This window comes from Ptychodera flava, chromosome 5, assembly GCF_041260155.1.
Source record: "Ptychodera flava strain L36383 chromosome 5, AS_Pfla_20210202, whole genome shotgun sequence".
NCBI lineage: Eukaryota > Metazoa > Hemichordata > Enteropneusta > Ptychoderidae > Ptychodera > Ptychodera flava.
Genome location: NC_091932.1, coordinates 11426277 through 11447205, shown reverse-complemented (window position 1 = coordinate 11447205; position 20929 = coordinate 11426277). Strand labels below are relative to the sequence as shown.

At 36.3% G+C, this 20929-nt stretch overlaps 2 protein-coding genes across 31 annotated transcripts in view; one reads left to right on the top strand and one right to left on the bottom strand.

The window, feature by feature from the left end:
* Nucleotides 1–20929, bottom strand: part of LOC139133009 (microtubule-associated protein RP/EB family member 3-like) — a 67125-nt gene that overhangs the window by 23414 nt on the left and 22782 nt on the right. For 8 of the 28 annotated variants that reach the window (XM_070699377.1, XM_070699375.1, XM_070699372.1 and 5 more), the window contains one exon: nt 14157–14246. The exons of 3 other annotated variants lie outside the window; for them this stretch is intronic. In XM_070699377.1, coding sequence (XP_070555478.1) covers nt 14157–14173 — 17 coding nt within the window. In that variant the 5' untranslated portion in view covers nt 14174–14246. Of the gene's footprint in view, nt 1–5899; nt 6027–7699; nt 7771–9239; nt 9381–14156; nt 14247–20929 lie in introns of those variants that run through there. 17 more of the 28 variants (XM_070699364.1, XM_070699373.1, XM_070699378.1 and 14 more) reach the window with 8 other exon arrangements.
* Nucleotides 14719–20929, top strand: part of LOC139133006 (phosphatase and actin regulator 1-like) — a 98511-nt gene continuing 92300 nt past the window's right edge. For all 3 annotated transcript variants that reach the window (XM_070699349.1, XM_070699347.1, XM_070699346.1), the window contains exon 1: nt 14719–14885. In XM_070699349.1, coding sequence (XP_070555450.1) covers nt 14777–14885 — 109 coding nt within the window. In that variant the 5' untranslated portion in view covers nt 14719–14776. The remainder of the gene's footprint in view (nt 14886–20929) is intronic.

Below are 20929 nucleotides of genomic sequence, written 5' to 3'. Positions count from 1 at the left end.
TGTAAACAGCATTGATATAATACTTAGATTTATAAATCACGACTTGCAGGCCGTCATTATGAGACGAGCCTTGTGTAAATTTAGAGTCTCTAACACAATCTTCTCATCGAAAGTGGAAGATCAGAGAAAATTCCAAGAGAAAGCAGAATATGTCAGATGTGTAAATTAAATCAGGTGGAAACTGAATTTCACTTCTGTTTAGTTTGCCCTGTATTTCATAATTTAAGACAAGCTTTTTTACCATCATTCTTTTGGGAGTTCCCATCACATAGCAAATTTTCAATTCTTTTATCATCAAAGAACCCAAATACTTTAATTAATTTATCTAAGTTTATATTTTACGCTTTGAAGTCAAGAGAAAAGTCACTCAGAAACGAACCGCTGTAAATTTCATGTTGTTTAGTTTCATGCACATTTCGCCTCACTGTGTCGAAACTTATTTCTTATTTTTTGTACTGTATTGTAAATAAGGCCGGAGGCCTCTATATTTACTGAATAAATTATCATATCATATCACCCATTATGAGATGGTGATATTTCAGTTGAAGGTAGGAATTCTGACCATGCATGACTACACCATATACACTTTCCAAACGTCAACACACCCAGCTTCCTATAAATTTGAGTATCATAATTCTGATTCAGTTAAAACAAATTTGTCAGGACAGTCCCTAATTCCAACGGTCTTTTTTTTAATATTCTCTTCCAAATATTCCTTCAAAATTGTCTCATCTTCGTGGTTGCTTTATAATAAAATGTAAAACTTACAGATATACATATATAATAAATCAAGGCCTTGAAAATCTGAATAAATCTTTGTGCTTTCATCAGTGCCTACATACACTCAAGAAACTGAGCCCAGTATGAATAACTGCAGTGCAAGGTTTAAATTTAGTCAGAGGAGTTGTCTGCAGAGAATTGATAAAACTCATCATGTGACTCACTAATCATGACTGCCTCCACACCATGACTGACTAACACCATAAATAGGCAGAAGACTGACAACCTGGTAACTTACACGACACAGTTCATAGTTCAGGAAAAATTTACCATTATTATACTTGCTGTCAAACTAGAACTACTTTCTGCCACCTTTATCATGACAAATGCTCCCTTTTCTGATATGTATTATTTACATGAAATAACAAAGCTGGTTCAATATCTTGTCAGCAGTTAAGGTAGAACGCACCTCGGGGACAGACATTCGGACTCTCAAACTTTTACAATTCTCTTCTGATATACCACATGTGGGGGTTCATTTTAAAGCTCTTGGTTAAAGAAAACTTTTCACCGGCTTAGTTTTTCGAAATTCGAAAATTTTTATTTTTCTCCATAGAGTTAACACAGGGATGGCGGCCATTTTGAATTTCTAATATCGGTAAATCTTGGGTAATTTGTTTCTCTCGTACCAAAATTTGCACGGTGACCCCCTATTTTTATTCTTGATTTTGAAAGAGAATGATTGAAAGATTCCTTGAGGAAAGTTAGAGCAAAAGTTTAAGTCTTTCATTTTCGAGGTGCATACTACCTTAAATGTCTGAAATTTGTGGAAACTGCTGTCTAGACGTGTATGTCAGTGACTGGCACGTATATCCTGAAAAACCTTGTTTCATGTACACCCAACAAGGTATTGACACCACTATTTCCTTGTTTCATGTGACATATTCAATCAGCTTTCAATTTTGCACTTTGTGTCATCAACTACTTCTATTATTTTACCAGAATTCTTTTATTTCCTGCAGATTCAAGTAGGTTTTACCTAAGTTACCAAGTTTATGTAAGGAACATCTGACCTTTGAGATGTTTTTGTAGTTTTTATCTTAGTCACGTTTACATATTGCCCAGAACATTTCACCAACTGCTGTGAATTTCATGCTGGTACAGATGTCAGAGTTACATGCACCACTATTACAGCAAAAGTACCATACAAGTACACATGTGGGTGAGGCACTGACATTTAGTCAATCATACTTTTTGAGGGAATTGAATGCTAAACGATCAAGTCATTCCTGGCGAAAAATCCACCAATAATAGAAATGGAAATATACATGGAAGATACAGCTAAAAAGATTGAGTATTCATATGCATCATATGGCACATGAGAAAATGCAATAAACCTATAGTATTGCATTTTCTGTGTGTATTCATTTGATAAATGTAACGTCATATTATGACTCTGAAATGATGACAAAACAAAGGAAGTGAAAGTGAATTACAGTGTTGAATCTAGAGCGCGCCATCGCGGGATTGACGCGTTTCAGCAAAAAATCCCGCTCTGAAATCTACCCAGTGCGTCACTTTGGGCGCACTCACAATGAGGGGGGGGGTCTGTAAATAGGTCAACGTGTGTTTTCTTTCATTGTTAAACGTAACCACTTTGCGTGATGATTTGCTATATTTTGCTAGAATGTTACCAATGATTTCATTTATAAATACTTTAGCAGCACACGTCCGTTTTGAAATGACATTTGCGTTTGTTACATTGTCAATAAAACTTGTTTGTGAATGTACTGACTGACAGCCGTGACGAGAAAAAAATTCACGTACGGGAGTAATTTCAAACTAACTCTCACACAGAAAGGTTTTTGAAAAATGTAGCCAACACACCTATTCCATTCAAAAAGAAAAAACATGTTCTTGATCAAGCGGAAATCAAACCAAATTCCAAAATTTTCTGAAACATTTCATGTGTCCACATGATCGAGATACTAGACGTAGCTTGGTTCATGTTGTTTGTCAAAGTCGTTATGCCACGGTCACGCATGCATGGCTTGCCAAGAAATTCGATCTAGCGAGAACAACAGTGAATATCTATTCAGATCTTATACCAGACGGGTCATATGTCAAGTTCTTCAGTAAGAATGCATTTACTAATACTTGCACGGCTTGCATTGTCAGAGTCGGGACGTTGTGCTGTGTTTGTTTTGCCTCGATGCAGCACATGGTGTCGGCCATTTTCCAAACTTGCTTAGGACAAAGCGTCATCACTCTGGACTCCCTAGGTTACCCTTTATGTCTATGGGAACTTACTGCTGCAGAGATCGAGACTACTTAGTCATTAAAAAAAGTCCTGCTCTATCAATGAGAGCTGTGAAATGACAAATGAACTTACTTTTCTCACTATGGGGAAATTGTCAATTGTATTTTTGCATAATACTGAAAGAATTATCTCTTGAGACTAACAGAATGTGCTGCATCTTTTCTATGAATGTGAGTGAATTTGTGATACTTTATTCAAAACAATTATATTCTTGAATAGATGTACAAAGACTTCATAGACTTATTTTAAATAAATGCTAATTTAATATGCAGATTAATATGCAAATTTGCTGCCAAAAAATTGTCCCCCAAATTTTGAAAATGTCCCCCAAAATTTAAGGCAGTGGGCCCAAATGTCCCCCAATCCTAAGATCCTAGATTCAACACTGTAATTATGTTCCTGTTGAAAATTTGAAAATTGTTTCTGCAAATGTTCTCTCATTTGCATAATAGTATAATTTCACTTTGTTCACATTTACTAATAAAAATACTTTTATGTATTGATGAAGACATGCCCAGACTGATAAGCCAAATCATGACAAGCATTACATAATTGTGAAGAATCGTGTTTGCACATTTATGTGTGAGCGATATTGTTTTTTACATGTACTTCACAATGTAACAACCGTTATTTATTTCACATCATGTACACCAAAATAGCTACATCTATAACTTTATATGCCACAAGTACATGTACTTGTGCATACATAGGCAAGAAAAATGATGCATGATAATATTAAAGCGCAGTGGTCGTCGCGCTGCGCGTGCGTGATTTTTTTGTTGATAAACATAAATTTTTGTAAACATAATAAGTCTTCTCAACTTCAATAGGAGTGAGATGGGAGCAGTCCCCCACTTTGTTAAGGCCTTTGTAAGACTCAACATCATGCAATAGTAAAATATTAAGATCGGAAACGAACTTCTGTGGTGTATTTCTATCTATAAACTCGTGTAGAGCTACGAACATTGGGACACTACACTCAGCACATTATGTCGCTGAGTTTACTGCACGCAGACACAGTGAACAAAAAGGTTTGATCGCGCGCGATCACGCTGGTTGTACACAATGCTATGTACGTACAGTACAGTGAAAATGCATAACTAAAATGATCAACATTGCCTATATATGTAGACCAGCAACAAGCACAATGCCTAACACAAAAATTACACTCAAGACCATGATCGGCAAGCCAGAGCAGGACACGAGAGATGTTGTTGGAAGACGGTCACCTAGTTGACGTAAACGGATATAGAAAATCCGGTCCCACACGTACCGGCCCGCGACGACTTGGCCCACAACCAACTGTTGATCACCATGTCTTACTTCTCCTAGTATTACGTGGTAAGAAATAGTAAAATGACAGGAAACAATAGACAAAACGAGCGGGTTTTCGCGGCATTTGGCAGGAAAATTGCACGGCTATACACCGTGCATAGACGTATCGAGAGATCCTGTGCCCCGGTCCTGTGCACGGTCATGGCAGTGATCCAACCGCTAGCTGGGGTAGGCCTACCGGTGCTGGGCAAACTTCGTTGTTGTACCTCCTGATTACCGGGTAGGTCTGAATCCTCTTTCAAGTGAGATAACCCCCACATAACAAGAAGACCTATGAAAGGTCCTTCGCTTGACTTGATACCTGTACTCGGAATTCTCGTTTGCACCCCCAAACGGGGTAAACTTTGTAGTTGAGTTGGATTCTCCACAGCAGAGTGTAGCGCGCCATATACCCGGTTTGACACGGACGTTCATACAGAGCACGGAACGGAACAGATGCAGAGATGCTTCTTGCTGCAGCGGGCATTGCTCTGCGAGCTGTAGATTTCTGTAGTTTGGGTTGTTGTCTTTGTACTCCTTTCGGGCCTCTTGAAATGAAAGCTCTCGTCCTTGCTAGCGATGTCGAAAACTAGAGCCCGGTCGTTGATAATCTGTTGGCGTACATGTGTACGTCTAGCTCTATGGCTCGAGCGATAACAGTAGCCGAGCCCCATTCAACTGATTCAAGAAAATCATGATCAAATGTGATCTCAATCCAGCGTGCAATTATTGTTCAATATTCAGCAGATATTTAACTTAGATTAATTGACCTTTTATTGCGTGTTACATTTGGTTAGTTGGTATGCTTGTGACAGATCAGCCGCCATTTTTACAAGCGGCAATATCGCAAACATTACAATCAACCCGTAACATGTGCGGCGTTCTTGGATTTGTTTACAACAGAGGGGGACCCCCTCAGGAGGATGCGCAGCGCGACGACCACTGCGCTTTAAGGAGCAAATTGCTACAGTGTAAGTGTAGTACATGGAAATGCATCAATATTATTCGTCCCACCACCCCCATGGCTGTGCAATACCAAACTTGGGGTTGAAATACAGCTAGTTATACCTGGGTATTGCAGATACAAACATTGCTTTGAACTTCAGTCTATGCTCTACTTGTTAGTTCAACTCGACTTAAATTGAAAGGTCAGTCAGAAAAATGGCAGTAGAGGTGACATTGAAAGGATTGCCATGGTAAGGCAGGAGAGTAACACCATTCACGTTTACATGTACAGTGCATTCTAATGCCTTCACTAAGAGTTGTGTTGTTTCTCTGTGATACAATGATTGTGTCTAACATGCATATATAACATGCTGCATGATGAGTCTATAAAAATTACACACAAATTCCTATAAAATCTGGCAATCTTTCTATCAAGCTGGACAAGGCTAAACTGACGGGGCATCTGGCTACTTTCCCCTGAATGAATGAGCCTGGAACACTGATGACAGTGCTGTGCAGTGTAGCAAATGAAAATGTCAGACGAGTAGATGTATAGGAGAAGAACAGATAATCCCTCTATTATTGGAAACTGATACTGACCTCTGATCTGTACTCATGACCAATATTTGTCAGAGAAGACAAATCTACCATGAGTTAGGTTTGTTGGAGAAATGACACTGACAGCTTGGGACAGAATTCCCAAATCACCGGAATGGGTTCAGCTCTCTCAAATCAAACGGATCACCATTTATTATGTAATGTTATCTCAACATAGAGACAGACAGGAAAATAAAATTGGAATTTCAGAGGGTATTCACTGCAACTAACTCTATTATGTCAGCTGGGTATTGTGTGTTGATTACACAAAATGTATGGTGATTCAGAGGTTGAAAGTGCTGACAACAGTGCCTGAAGGGCTGCCATTTTGTGCTGGAAATCAGCACCAAGTACCTCCTAGTAGGAACAAATATGAAAGGCACAGATCACAATACTATCAAGGGTTAGGGGTCAAATTGGTCACAGAAGCTCACTACATGTAATTGTATTGCCTGTACAATGAACTCCCTGAGAAGTGTGTGACACAGAGATTCTGACTTCATTCTTTGATATAGATATCAAGACTGGTAGAAAATTACATAGATCGAACTCATACAGCAGTCAACACTTTGAAAAATGCATGTGAACTTTGGGTTGAAGAGAGTAGCCATCTTTGATTGCTTTGACCTTGGTGAAATAGTTGGTCATGAATCTGCACACTTGTTTTCCTAATACACATGTATGCAGAAGAATAATTTACATGTACCTTCAGTCACAAGAAACAAGACCTTCCTCCTATCACTTAGATTGAAAAGGTACTAAATGCTCAGAAACATCATATAAACCATATATGAAGAGAGTTGGCACGTTTCCTGATATTGTCATAAACTTAATGTGCACATACAGGTGATGTATATCTATATTAGGTATATTTACCATTAAACTTGTTGACTATGGTATTGTGTTGAATTCAAGGGTAATTTATTAGCAGTTAATGCTGGCATAATAAGTGTTTTCATAACTGTACAATGGCTAAGCTTGCCTGACTTTATCACAAACTTGTAAAAGTTCTCCCATGCATTAAAATGTCAATCACATGTATTGTAATTGAAATGGGAGCAAGGCCACTGAGCACACAGTATTTCACCTTGGAAAACTTGAATGAAGAAATTCAATAGTCCATCATGGGCAACAAATGACTGTACTATAAGCTGATTTTCATGTAGTATCTATTGCAAAATAGCACACATGCTGTCAGAGATGGTTCATGAAATCAAATTCAGATTACTAAGTACAGAAATCAAATTCAGATTACAAGTACATGTACATGTAGGTGAATCAACATTCTTTTTTCAAGTGGTATCATTGTTTCAAGTTACCAATTCATGTACATGTAACTTGTGAATATAACAATAACATCAGAAATTGTGTGAAAAAGGCAAGGTGGAGTCACTCTACAAATGAGCTTGTTCAAGTAGTTGATACCACCACAGCTAAATGTACACCCAGTTCTTTAAAAAATTTGGTTACAAAAAGGTTTTTAAACTAAAGACACTGTTGGTATATGAAAATGTGGCTTCAAAATATGTGGCCAATTTGACGGGCTTGAACTTGGACACAAATGAAACCAGCTGATATTTGCTGGACCAATGACAATACTGTACATGACATCCTGCCTTACCGACTCCACTTCCGTAATTATCAATTCACATCAAAACTTGACAAATTACTGCTTCTTGCCCAGTTATATACACATGTGAAATCCTCAGGTTAAAACATACCACACTATGATACCTGAGATCATCATATAAATTTCAGTTATGAGTGAGAAATAAAGAATCACATGAAAAATGTCCAACTCACAGTTTAGTCGACCTCCTATTAGAACACTCCCACAGAGACTACCAATACAATGCACATGGCCAACCCTTTCTTTCAGAAAGGAAATGATGTCAAAGGTCAACAGACAAGGTTTCCTGTCCACTGTTACTTACACATACAATACCACATACTGGTATGTAAACAAGCAAAGATGAGCTTTCATTGTTTTCTTATTTCTACATGAGGACAATGACATATGAGATATTTTTTACTTTCTGACCTACATATTTTAACTCTTAGTTTTAGTTGTATTATTTGACACTTTGTAAACACAAATTCATATATATGACTGATTTATGTATAAAAACATGCTTTACTTTTTCCTAAAATTTAGACGATTTCACAATTTTAGCAGGTACATCTCTTACATGCAAAGTAACAATTTACCATAATGATCAAATCCTTTACATGTACTTCAAAATTTAATCATTTAATTTGAAACAATGTTTATTCAGATAGTAAACATCCCTGTTCTTCTTGAATTTGCAATATATAAAAGTTCTTCTCATAGTCTAGTTACGTATTAATTTACCTATGGTCAAAATTTGATATTTGAAGACATTTTTCTGGAGCTTTATAATGTATACTAGGCTTCAAGCAACAATACAGACTCTACACTGCACTGTCTGTATGTAAATTACATGAAGATGCTGCACTTGAGACTGCTAATAATGCTGGTCTGAATATCACCTTAGGATAGAGGGAGATTGCATTATGCATGGAGAAAATGAGACATTTTCTGGACAGATCTCTATGATACTACACAAAAACTAAGAAGACTCTGATATATTATTCAAACATGTCTGATATTTCTGGCTGACACTACGAGTAGCTGTCACATCTTTTCTTAATCTCATTGAATACATTAGTATGCCAATGACACATACATTCTCAACGACTAGACTGGCTGACTCATTGCTCTGAATTTGTAATTTCTCGGAGACACCTCACAAATCTTGTATCTAGAGCAGACAGGTTAATGCCTACATCTATGGGATACAGGATAAGTGTTCTTTCAACATGGGAAAAAAATGTGACGGCTGTATTCACCAGACAGGGAACGACACATGCATGTACCGGTAGCTGAGAGAGCATGTGATCTGGATGCAAGGCATGAAATTTGACATCACCACAGTCGTGTCTTCATTTTAAAATAGACACAAAGCCAGCTGAAGACATTTGCAGAGCATGAACAATTTATCACTCAATTCAAAGCAAATATTAAAATTTGGAAATCAGATGTTTTATATTCTGCATGAATGCATCAAGGACAGGGGCCTGAGGCAAATATGGATGCACTCTATTGACACAGCATCCTGGAAGTAATGTACAGACGCATAGGTTGTAAAATGAGAAATCTGTAGAATTTATAGAGTGTGAACAAATTGCATCACTACTAATTATTGTGAAAGAAAATTATCATTCAACATATCACCTGAAATTAACCCTAAAGGGATAAACCATGTGAATGACATAACCAATTGACGATATGGGGGAAAGAGAAATATTAACATATATCTACCTGTCTGTGAGACTACTCTCTGACGAAGCCATGGCAAATGGAAGATACTAGAAATACCCTACGACGGGAAATATTATACAGAACACGACGGAGGAAGGAACAAGCCTGCAAAAGCTGGACGTCTATCACCGGAGGAAAGTGAGCATCATTCAAACAGATGGGAGTGATGATGTCATCGTGAGTAAGACGTCGGGATGTGATTGGAGAAAGCAAATCAAGCAGGGAGTTCAAGACCTCTTGATGTTAATGACATTGAAATAGAAGTCCCCGACACACTTGCATATCAAATGTGCCAGCATTGTCACCTGACAACATTAACCTACTCGATCATGATTCAAATTACTGTATGGTCATGCCCACATCTTTTGAAAGATTATTTAAGAAATTAAAAAGGTAGATAATATTCCTGTGAAAGAAAAAGCTGATAATATTTAAATTTGATAATGTCTATCACAAGATATTGGTGACATTCCATGTAACTCTTAGTATGCGTGGCACATGAGCTTTGAAAACTCTTAGGAATTGATTTTTTTGATCTGATATTGCATTGTAGCAGTATGTCAGCTTGTTATTTCCATCAATGGTTTGTTAATTATCTGAATTCATACATGAAACTTGTTTGGCAGCAAATATCATTGCACAAACCTACAACACTTCAAATTAATTTAAATTTTTTCACATTATATTTTCCAAATACAGCAATCTTTTAACATTTCTGTGGATGTACGGAGGCCCATACTTGAAACCTTCCTCAGGCAGTGGTTTCTTTTCTGTTCAGACAATTCTACACAGAAATTTTATTTGCAACATCAATGCTATGGTAAGATCAGACAAAGCTGCATAAAATAATTTTGATTAATTTGAAATTTAAATATACCTATACCTGACATAACAACCCTAAAAAGCCTGCTGTGAAAAAATAATGAAGCAAAATTTGAAAAGATAATGTGATATGAGTTATAGAAATTAAACATATCATCACTCCCCCATAAACCCTCAGTCTACATCCATAGACAAGTAACCACATAACATATGACCCATTAAACTTAAAAATAAGATAAAAAATAATAATTTACTGATGTCACTGCATGATTAATTGTGCAATGAAGAGGCATAACTTTAAATAAACATTTGATGTTATGTCATGCAACCAAGGAATGGGCTTGACATTACCTGAGCTGGATAAAATTTGACTACAGACAGTATGCATATGAAACTCAGGCCAGCGCCAAAAAAAATGTTGTGTTTCCTGTAACATGCCTCCAGGGTAGGTAGGCGGAGGAAATTATTTGTTTATTTTTCTTTTGGTTGGCTAAGAACCATAAAATACAGTACGATTTACAGAATTCACTAAAAAAATTTTGAAAATGAAAAAAAAATGTCTTTGGTCGGTAGGTTTTTCTACGAAAGATTAGGTCACCAGAAACACACATTTTTCATTTGGCCTCACTGGTAAGTGTGATATGGTGAACAAGGAATACTGTAGGAGTAAGCTATTTCATAGTACATGTTTAGTTTGTGAGGCAGATTAGAGTCATGTTCAATGAGTCAAGTAAATGTTAACTTAAATTATACAGCTGACCTTTGTACAAACTAGCAATATTTCAAGATGCTGGCACTTTTATGCACTATGCACAACTTGATATTATTCATACAGCCATGTGTAGTAAAACATTTCATGTAATTTTGCAATGAAGAAAAGTTATCCACAGCTCTTGGTTGTAGATTGGCGACATCCGACACCAACAAAGGTGAATTGAAGAGATTCTCTACAGTAACTGATGGCAAGTTTTATTGAAGATGGAAAATACATTAGACAAAGTGTGACCTAAATACTGGTTTTCTCAACTGCTCTGCTGTGTTCTGCATAAAATTTTTGTCATATACAAATTGTGTAACATATTGGAATGAGACATTCTTTACATTAAGAGTACAAATTTTGACATTTATAGTCAAAAAGATTTGGTGACCGTTGTTTATGATCCAAAAACTACAGCAGATATGCTGGTAATATTCTCCATTACTTCACATATTTGTTCATCATCAGTATGCATAAAATAATTTTATCCACTGTCCTTCCAGTACAAAAGACATTTTAACAGTGTCATACAATGACTACACATTCTCTTATGACCACTAAAGCTTTATTGATTTATTTGGCTCTTGGCTACTCTTCAATTAAAATGTTAAAAGTCTCTTAGCAAACCACAATAATTATGTACCCTATCTACAGTATATTAAGTCTTATGCAATGCTAAATGTTTCTTCTTTGCACCAAACTAAATATTTTTCAAAAGAATTATTGGAGCACTTTCTGAATATATGGATCTACAAAGTTTGGCAATTAGTTATATCATTATTCACATGTCAATAACGTTTGAAAATATTAACAACATTCAGTCTACTTACCCTGACTGAGATAGGGCATTGTCTTCAGCATATAAATACAAATAAATTCTTTCAACAGAGTTATGAATTTTTACAAGAAAACTTATAAAGTTGGGGCACTTTTGATTCGCATATGATATATACTCCAATAAGATCTGAACAGTTCATTTTTGCTAGGTAAATGTATGTTTTGGAAGTGCCTAAAATACAGTTTGATTAGGACTAGTGACACTGTGTTTGACGATGAATATTAGTAAACTATTATATTATGTGGCAAGGGTATCATGCCGCTGAAGCACATATTTGGACAAGGAAAAATTAGCTATTTTTGATATTTATTTCTTTAAAATAAAACAAAAAATTAATTTAATGTAATTGAAACGATATATCAAGGAAGCTGAAGACTGAATCATGTTGCTTTCACTGTTTCTAAAGTTTCTTGTTGACCATGTAAAATAGCTTTGCATTAGCTCAACTGCAGCTTCCTTTTCACAAACATGATTCAAGAAACTGTTGCCAATTTTTTTCCCTGACCAAGGAAATTATACACTGATCACAAAGTCTGCTTGTGTGCCCTGACAAATAATTCCTTCTATATTTCTTTTCTTTCCTGTCAATCTGACCTAATTACTCAACATATAAACTTTTCTCTGGTAACATTCATCCTGTCCATTGTGATTAATTTTACCCATATCAATTTCAAACAGATTTTAAATTTAATTTTCTCACCATATTTAGATTTTGTATCTTGTATATTCAGATGATAATTTGATCTTTTGTCAACATACTGAGATAATAAACAATATTTTGTTCACAGATTTTAACCTCAATGCAACATATTCAATCTGAAGTTCACAAAGATAAAGCTTGAATGAACTTTTTGAATTAATCTCTGAATATTTTTTTAAACAATTTTCTCACACACCCAAGAGTAGGTTTTTTAAAACAGCTGATGTCTAAAGTAAGCTCCTATTTTACAGCATAGCTTTCTCACATGAATTGGTTTTACTGGCATATTGTATAGACAAGTACACCTTATCCATATACTGCCTCTAAACACAATGTGCCTACTGTCCACATCAGATGCCTTTTGTGAAGCTGTCTTGAAGGCGTTTGAAAAGACACGGTACAGCATGGATGGTCTACCAATGTTGGCTTTCTTTTGAAATGTCTGGATATCTCAGTTGTCTGTCTGTATAAACTGTCATAAAGAGCATCCATTCTGACATATCATACAGAGCTGCAATATTTTAGGAATGGATAACCACAATAACAGTGAAAGAGAAAAGAAATATTTTGTTTCTGAACTGATTATGATCAGCATGACCTTGAAGTCTTGGTTTACAGCTGACTGAAATTCAATTCAACTTCAATTCAGCATTGTGTAACGTTAATTATACTGGGCAATAAGTGAACCCTTACTAAAATATATTCACACACTCCCTTATTTGAAGAAATGACATCAGTTACTTTGGGGGGTCCCACTTTGGTGGAATTATATCATTACCTATAATTTCATAAAATTAAGAATGTTTATGTTACTTTATTTAAAAAAACGTTATTTAATTAAATTAAACATATACAGTAGTAAACTGCTTACATCAAAAGTAAAGTACAAATTGTTCAAACAGTATTATTCCTCAATCCTCTTTCTCCCACGTTGTATTTATTTGTATGGTTTGTTAATGGAGCCCGGTAGAAAGAGGATTAATTATTTTGTAAACTTGTCTATAATTTATAATAATAACAAGCACTATAATTATGATTCATGAAACACTCAGAGTAACTGATGTTCTGAGTTCAGGTCACGAAGAAGTTTGAAGTACATCTCTAAACTCTTCGAATATTAAGGTCAGACATCACCCCAAAAGGAGGATAATACGTGACCTTGGGCGGCCTTGTCAACGTGAGTGAAACCATCGACACCATCACCTCTAAATAAACCGTTTCAATGGTTAAATCGATACGTACTGCCGTTCAGTAAAAATCGAAGCAGATAACAGCATATCATTTGAAAGTGGTAAAAGTTGAGCGGATAACACTGAAACACCTAGCTTTCCCGGCGATAGCTGGCGTTATACAGTGTGCCGCTGTCAAAGCATGTTGTCCAACAGCATCTGCAGTTTGTACTGTCACCTATCATAGGGTTTCATTCATCGTTCTGTTTTACCGGATACCGAGTTTTAGAACAGGTATTTCGTCATTCAAATATCAGATACAAGCTTGAACAACCTTCAAAACTAATAAACAATCGAAATTTAGGCATGGCAAGGTAAAATCTGACAAAATTCTACTGGAAAATGGCAAGTCGTACAGTCCTCGGCGCCAACGTGCGATATATACTTGACATCCTGTGGCCAGCAAAAGTTCGTCACAACATGCCGAACAAATGCCAACGACCGTGTGAAAACTCCGACATTTTTGAACGCGATCATATGCAAAGACATAAGCAGACCTTAATACGAACGATGTTAAAGTCAACCTATGGTTTCGATGATAAAATGTGCCAAAATTACCCAAAATACTTACGATCTTTGCTTCCACATTGGTGTCTGTTTGTCGGGGTTGAAGTTCAAATTTTTTCCTGTTGCAAAGAAGCGATGTGAGCATGCGCTCAAGCTGGAAAAGATCACATGATACTGATTAACCAATGGTATCCCGAGTGAACGGGCCTCTGCAGTTTTGAAATTGGAAAGCAAACTAGTGTGTGCATTCTACTGTCGAAAGAGAAATATATCATTGTTTTAACCTTTAACAACATCAGATTCACGTCATAGACACATGATAAGCACCTAGTGAGATTTTTGCAGGCAATATTGCCAGCTTCCTGCACTTGGGAAATATAACACTGCTACGACCAGTCCATTAAAGTAATGTGTAGGGAAATGTTGTTGCATTTCTTTGCTGTACTCTACAAGGAAATCCGAAATCGTCCCACCATTTGTGTTTCAAATTTTAAATTTTTTGCCGTAAAATTCATCTTTATTGGGAAATATTGAAAAAAGGGCGAACTTTCTCGAGTCATGCACCGGGTTTATTGAATGGAAATTATATCTCGTCCACCCCTTTGATAATAGTGTCGCCTCCCGAACGATAACTTCCGGGTGTAGCCGACCCCGAAAAAGGATATTCTCGGCAGACAGACTGTCATGGCGAGTTCTGCTCGGAGTTCTCCAATAATTGACAGAAGAGATAAACAAAGAGAAAGAAGCTCTTCTGATCCTCCAATTTTTCAGGAAAACAACAGTCTTAGTTCTGGTAAGTGTGTGTCGAAGGCACATCAAACTATCCATTTATTTTTGAAGTGTCGGGCGAGCGTACGCCACCGAAGAAAAGATGCTGTATAAAAATGGCTTCGAAAATAGAGCCGCCGAGATTACGTGACAGTAAAGACGAAGTGAGCGTATTGTTTGCTTGCCGAGAGGTTACTATTGCTACGAATTCTTGAAGTGATAGCTTGAACAATCATTGGATATGTTATAAAGCGTGTTGCTTCTAACACTGCTTTTGTTACTGTTTCTCCCGGTCGACCGGCTGTGTTTTGATTGCAGTTTTCATAATTCCTTGATTCTCAGTTTGTTCAAGGATGCTCGCGACTTGTCAATGTTAGATTGTGAGCACGTATGAATATGTAGATATTATTAGGTTGAAGGTATATCAAATCTGCTGCCACACTTTCGTGTTATCTGTGCGAGCGGTTTCAGTTCTGGCACAGGTGTCTTACGTGTTTTTTTTTGTGAAACTGATAAATGACTGGCAATCATGACTCTATATTGAGCAGCCGACGAGACATTTGTTTGTACAGGCTACCAAAAACAACTCCGTCACCAATCAAGGACTTGCCCTAGACCAGGGGTCATTTCAAAATGATGAGGTCAATTTTACTTTCAAATTGAATTATTTTCGAATTGTTGAAGTGTACCTTACGGGCACAGTCGTATTTGTTGGGAGGCGGCATGGGAAAAAACCTTTTTCAACTTGAAAACAATTGTTACTCAAGTATTGGTGAGTGCATATGGAGGTGTTGAATAAATAATGTAGATTGTCCGTAGTAATCAGAATTTTAATTGCCAGAATGTAAAATTGGCATTACCATAAAAAGTGCACAGAGCAGTTTTTTATCATACAGTGCTTTTGCAATTAAAAATCGATACCTTTGATAAATAATTCAGAACTCTATGGGATATCTGCTGACACATTTTTCTGTATATCATGGTGTTTGAAAAGTAAATACACACAACAAATAGGTGTGAAATAACAATTAATGCTCGTACAAGTAGTGACATGAAAGTAAGAAATGTGTATTTATGAAACTACAGCGTATATTTATTTGAACCATCATCTGCAACAAATTAGAAAGGATGATTTTTTTTATATTAATAAAGCCTAGGATAAGAGAAATGGCAAAGGAATTCGTCAGAATGCAAATTTCAGGCAACGTTGGTATGAGGAAATGTGATAAGGTGCTAAGTAGCATTAGGTTTAGCTTTTGAAACCAATGGAAGAGTTCCTTGTCTTTCAGAGGCTGCAGGTGTTGATCATGATGACATTTGTAGGTCATAGGAAACTATTAATGACATGGAGTTTTGTTCTTGCAATTTATTGGAGCATATTTTACAGTTATACTTGCAAATGGAATGCAGATTCTGAACCATTCATTTAATGTGTGATAGGTTATTGCTATTTTATGATACTAAAATTTCTCCTTCTTTCTGTTCAGTTACCCCACATGGAACTACTGTCAATCTGTTGCCAATTATGATCATGTAATCATAAACACCATAACAAACAAAAGTTATGGATGCAAATTTTGTAATTGATCTGATTCTGCTTCTGATTGCGGCTAATAAAGCAGTGAAATCCAGGTGCTGTATGATTTAACAGTAGTCTACATGTATTGTTGTATGGTGTCCACAGATTTCACAGACCATAACAAAGTCAGTTATTATTTGACCTTTAAACACCAGTAAACTTTGATCCAACTGTATTCTCTTCCACAATGGCGTGGTCGGACTCTTTACACAGGAAAATGCTGATGAGAAAGGGCAATGATCTTTTCAAGACTCACCTAATTGTTTACTGTACAATTCACTGCACTCAGCCAAATGTGGGCTCCAAGGCCATTTTACAGACAATTTTAGTGTAGTTTTTACAAACTGTATAGGTAACAAGTGTTGATCACTGTCTGTAAATTAGGATAAACCCAAAAAATGTTTTTTTCTGTACCCTTTGGCCTTTCAAACAAAGCTTCACTTGTGGCATTTTGGCTAGTTTTATACCATAAAGGTAATGCCACACTCTACTACAATGAATTGAAATCTCAGTATTGTGTAAATATTGGAAAACATTTTGAGCATCTCAATCTCACAAAGGTTGTATCTGGATCTAAATATGTTCAGTCCCTTTACAGGTTTTAACACAATTTATAGAAGGCTTTTTATTATATGTAAAAATCAGAATCTCTGAAGCAGAAATTCAGAATGGCATACCAGTAATCTTTTGCAGGTATATAATATGCATCATCTTTGTCGTATGGTATTCAGTGAAGGGGAAAGAAGCTATTGTTGATGATCAGCAGAGCATTGCTATCGCCCAACTCCCAGTCTCAACAAAATGTTACCAAGAGGCTATCATTATAATAGGGTAGAAAATGTCATTAATCATAAGATCACATGATTTAGTCATGTTTGCTGCTGAATGGAAGTTGTGTCCTGGCAACGAGAAACTCTTCCCCTTTTGTGCATCTGAAATGTATGAAAGCTAAGAAATGTAACAGATGACAGCTTTCCATCTGTCATCAGAACTTGTGAGGAGAGGAAGAATCTGAAGTGGCTGCACGCAAAAAGAGGTCTGTGATGCAAAACATAAATTTCTATAGAAGGGCAGGCCAGATGGAAGTGTCCATGAACTTAATGCTAGAAATAATCATAATTGCATGTGGGTTTAATCATAAATAAAATGAGAGAATAAACGGTAGCCAATGACAATATTAGATATTTTAGAGGCAGCTATAGGAATTGGTGAACAGCAAAAATGATGTTCCATGGCATGTGGTCTCAGTGGCTGGTTTTACATGTAATTTGTCTATGTTTCATGCATTTCATGATATCTTATCATTTCCCTTGAATGTGCCCAATATGTAAAAAAATTGTCCTTGAGGTGAAGGATTTTCAGATCAATATTGATCATTATCCAAATTATACAAGATACTCCAAATCAGCATAAAAAACATGATGCACATTTCTCTTACAAGCTTACAATGCAGAGTACATGTAGATCACAGTGTTTTGTATACTTATGGTAGTATGCGCCTCAAAAGTAAGACTTAAATGTTTGCTCAAACTTTCCTTTTATGGAATCTTTCAACCATTCTCTTACCAAATCAACAATAAAAATCGGGTGTCACCATGCAAAGTTTGGTACTAGAGAAACAAATAACCAAAGATTTACGAATATCTAAAATTCAAAAATGCCGCCATCCATGTGTTAACTCTGTGGAGAAAAATGAAATTTTTGAATTTCGAAAAATTAAGCCAGTGAAAAGTTTTCTGACACCGAGAGCTTTAAAATGAACCCCCACAAGTGGTAGATCAGAAAAGAATTGTAAAAATTTGAGAGTCCAAATATCTGTCCCTGAGGCACGTTCTACCTAAGTGATGTGTTTGGGGATTATCAAGGGGTGAAATCTTGTAAATAGATTACCTAGTATATCCCATATCTCATTGTTTTAACCAGTTTGACCTTACAGCAAACACTTATAATTCTTTTAAAAAAAATCATGCTTGTAGAATGTAGTGAGCCAACAGTGCAAGCCCGTTGATGAAACACAACTTTTATGTATTAGTGCATTGGTCATTTTGAAGTTTCAACAAGCTTCTGAGAAATCAAATTAATTTCTCAATGATGACTGTTAAATAGCTTATCTTAGTTGTAACGTTTGCAAGTTTGGCGATTGACCAGAGTCTGTGTACATAACATGCAAGTGGTACTATCTGATAATGTGAAATGGGGAAATGGCAATTATATGTGCTATAGCTCGTCACCAAACATGACATTAGGGACAGTTCTGCGAAACAGACTGCTTATCTTATGAAACAGTTGGTTGCGTGTCAATTTTCAAATGGTGCAGATAGTGTGTGATGGCTTTTTTCAATACAATCATAAACACCCATGTAAAATGCCACATGGCATGGCAAGTTTGTTTCTCATCATAGACATATTGCAAAAATGATGCGGTGACACAGGTTTTTTGCTTCTCAATTTTTTTAAATTTTTTATTCTTCAACCAATAAGAATGTGCAAAAAAACATGAAAACAACATAGGAATGCACACAGAGATAAATGAACAGCAGTGATGCTTTAGTATTTTGTATAGCAACAGTTCTGTGGTTTGACGTTCAGTGCAGAAATGCTCATTTTTGACAGCTTAATATAACAGTGACATATTTGTACAGTGTCAGATATTTTATTTACAGTTCTGTTTCATACAGCACTGTGTTATGCACTATTGTTGCATATTTTTGCGGTTTTTTTCATTTTATTTCCTCATGAGCAGAAAAAAAGGTTGATGCGGCGGGTCTGAATTGACGCATGCGAGGATGAGAAACAAACTTTTTATTTCTTGGCCTTATATTGTCCAGGTACAAGTCAACATGTTTGGTACCTTCTGTATGAGAGATGCTCTATTATTTGTGACTTGCAGTATTATAGTAATATGTGCCAAAATATGTGATATTCGCCAGTGAATGGGACTGCTGATTTGATGTGATCAGCTTCCTGTGTGAAGGCAGTGTCTTCATCTTAAGAGTCCAGCTACCCTTTGACCCAGTTTCCTCAAACACACAATTTGTAAATGATGGGCTGTTCTGACACTTTGCAACCCAGGATGAGGATTAAGGTTTTCAGGAAGGTCAAATTGTGCCATGGCCCCTTTTTATCCAGATAGCTTCGGTATGCATGGTTGATCCCGTACAAAAGTGTGAATCTCACAACCATGCCAAACAGCTCTAACTCCCATGGAAACCTCACCAGTATCCGATCCAGTATTGAAGAGTACTAGAGGACTAATGTACAGTATATTGTTTTATTTTGCCTTGTCTGACTGGCTGTCTCTCAGTTTGTGCAGTTATCAGTATGTGATGAGTAATGTGTATTTAATAAGATTCAAACAAATCATACTACTGTAAATAATGTATGCCCTGCTGGGTGGAAAAGTGACCTCTTTATTTTTCAAAGTGATGGTTTCATTGAGGTGAATTGTTGATGGATGGCTTGTTATGTTTCTAGACTGTCATTCTGTGTACTGATAAGTCAATTTCACTTTCATACTCGGCACAGGTAATTTTTTTTTAGTTAATCCAAAAGAATATTAGGTGCAGGTGTATTTTCAACAGAGACATAATTACCACATGAGACTGAGAGAAATTTACTTGGGACAGCTTTTTCATTTTAAATGATTGTTTTAAAAATTACCTCTTTTTATTTTACTGGTGAAAGTACAATTGTCTGTCCTTTGGCCAAATATCTCAACTTCTTGTACCTTACTGTTTTTTATCTCAATAATCTTAATCTAGTTGGGCATTATGATACATAAATTTTGCACACACTGTATGCATTTTAGTTTTGATATTTAATCCTTTGAAATGATCATGTTAGTAATCCCAACGTGCCATGGTGTAAGATTTGCATTTCTAACAAAATAGATGTTTTATGAAAGAAAATTCTAAAAAGATCACTCAATGAGAAATTACAGCAGAGTAAGGCCTTAAAATTAAATGCACAGATCAGATATAAATGTTAAATGATACTTTTCCAGACGTGATGCTTAACGCAGGTTTTCACCACCTTGCGGTGAAAACAACTGAGCCACCTGCAAGATAAATGACAGCATGTGTACATGTATTATCAATATCAGTCTGTCAAAACTACATCGTTGACAACCAACATGTAGGAAAAAACTGCTTTTGAATGTCAAGGATCATAAATTGTTAGAGGAGCATTTAGTAGAACAACATGTCTGCTTTGAAGTGTGTAAGATGAAGTGTCAAGGCTTAGAAATTGTGTGTTCAGGGTATCGGCATTGTAGGGCTTCCAATGACGTCATTCGCCGAACCATTACCTATTCAACAACAATTGAAAGAGTCAGCACAAGGTGAGATCTGATGGATCATATAGTCTGATTCTTGGCATGGATTGGTTTCCATTGAACAGTAAGGCTGAAGGAGTGCATTCACTGAATGACTCACTAGGTGTGTGTCTGTATGGGTACCCGAGAACAAAGGATACGCCAAATAAACTTGGCG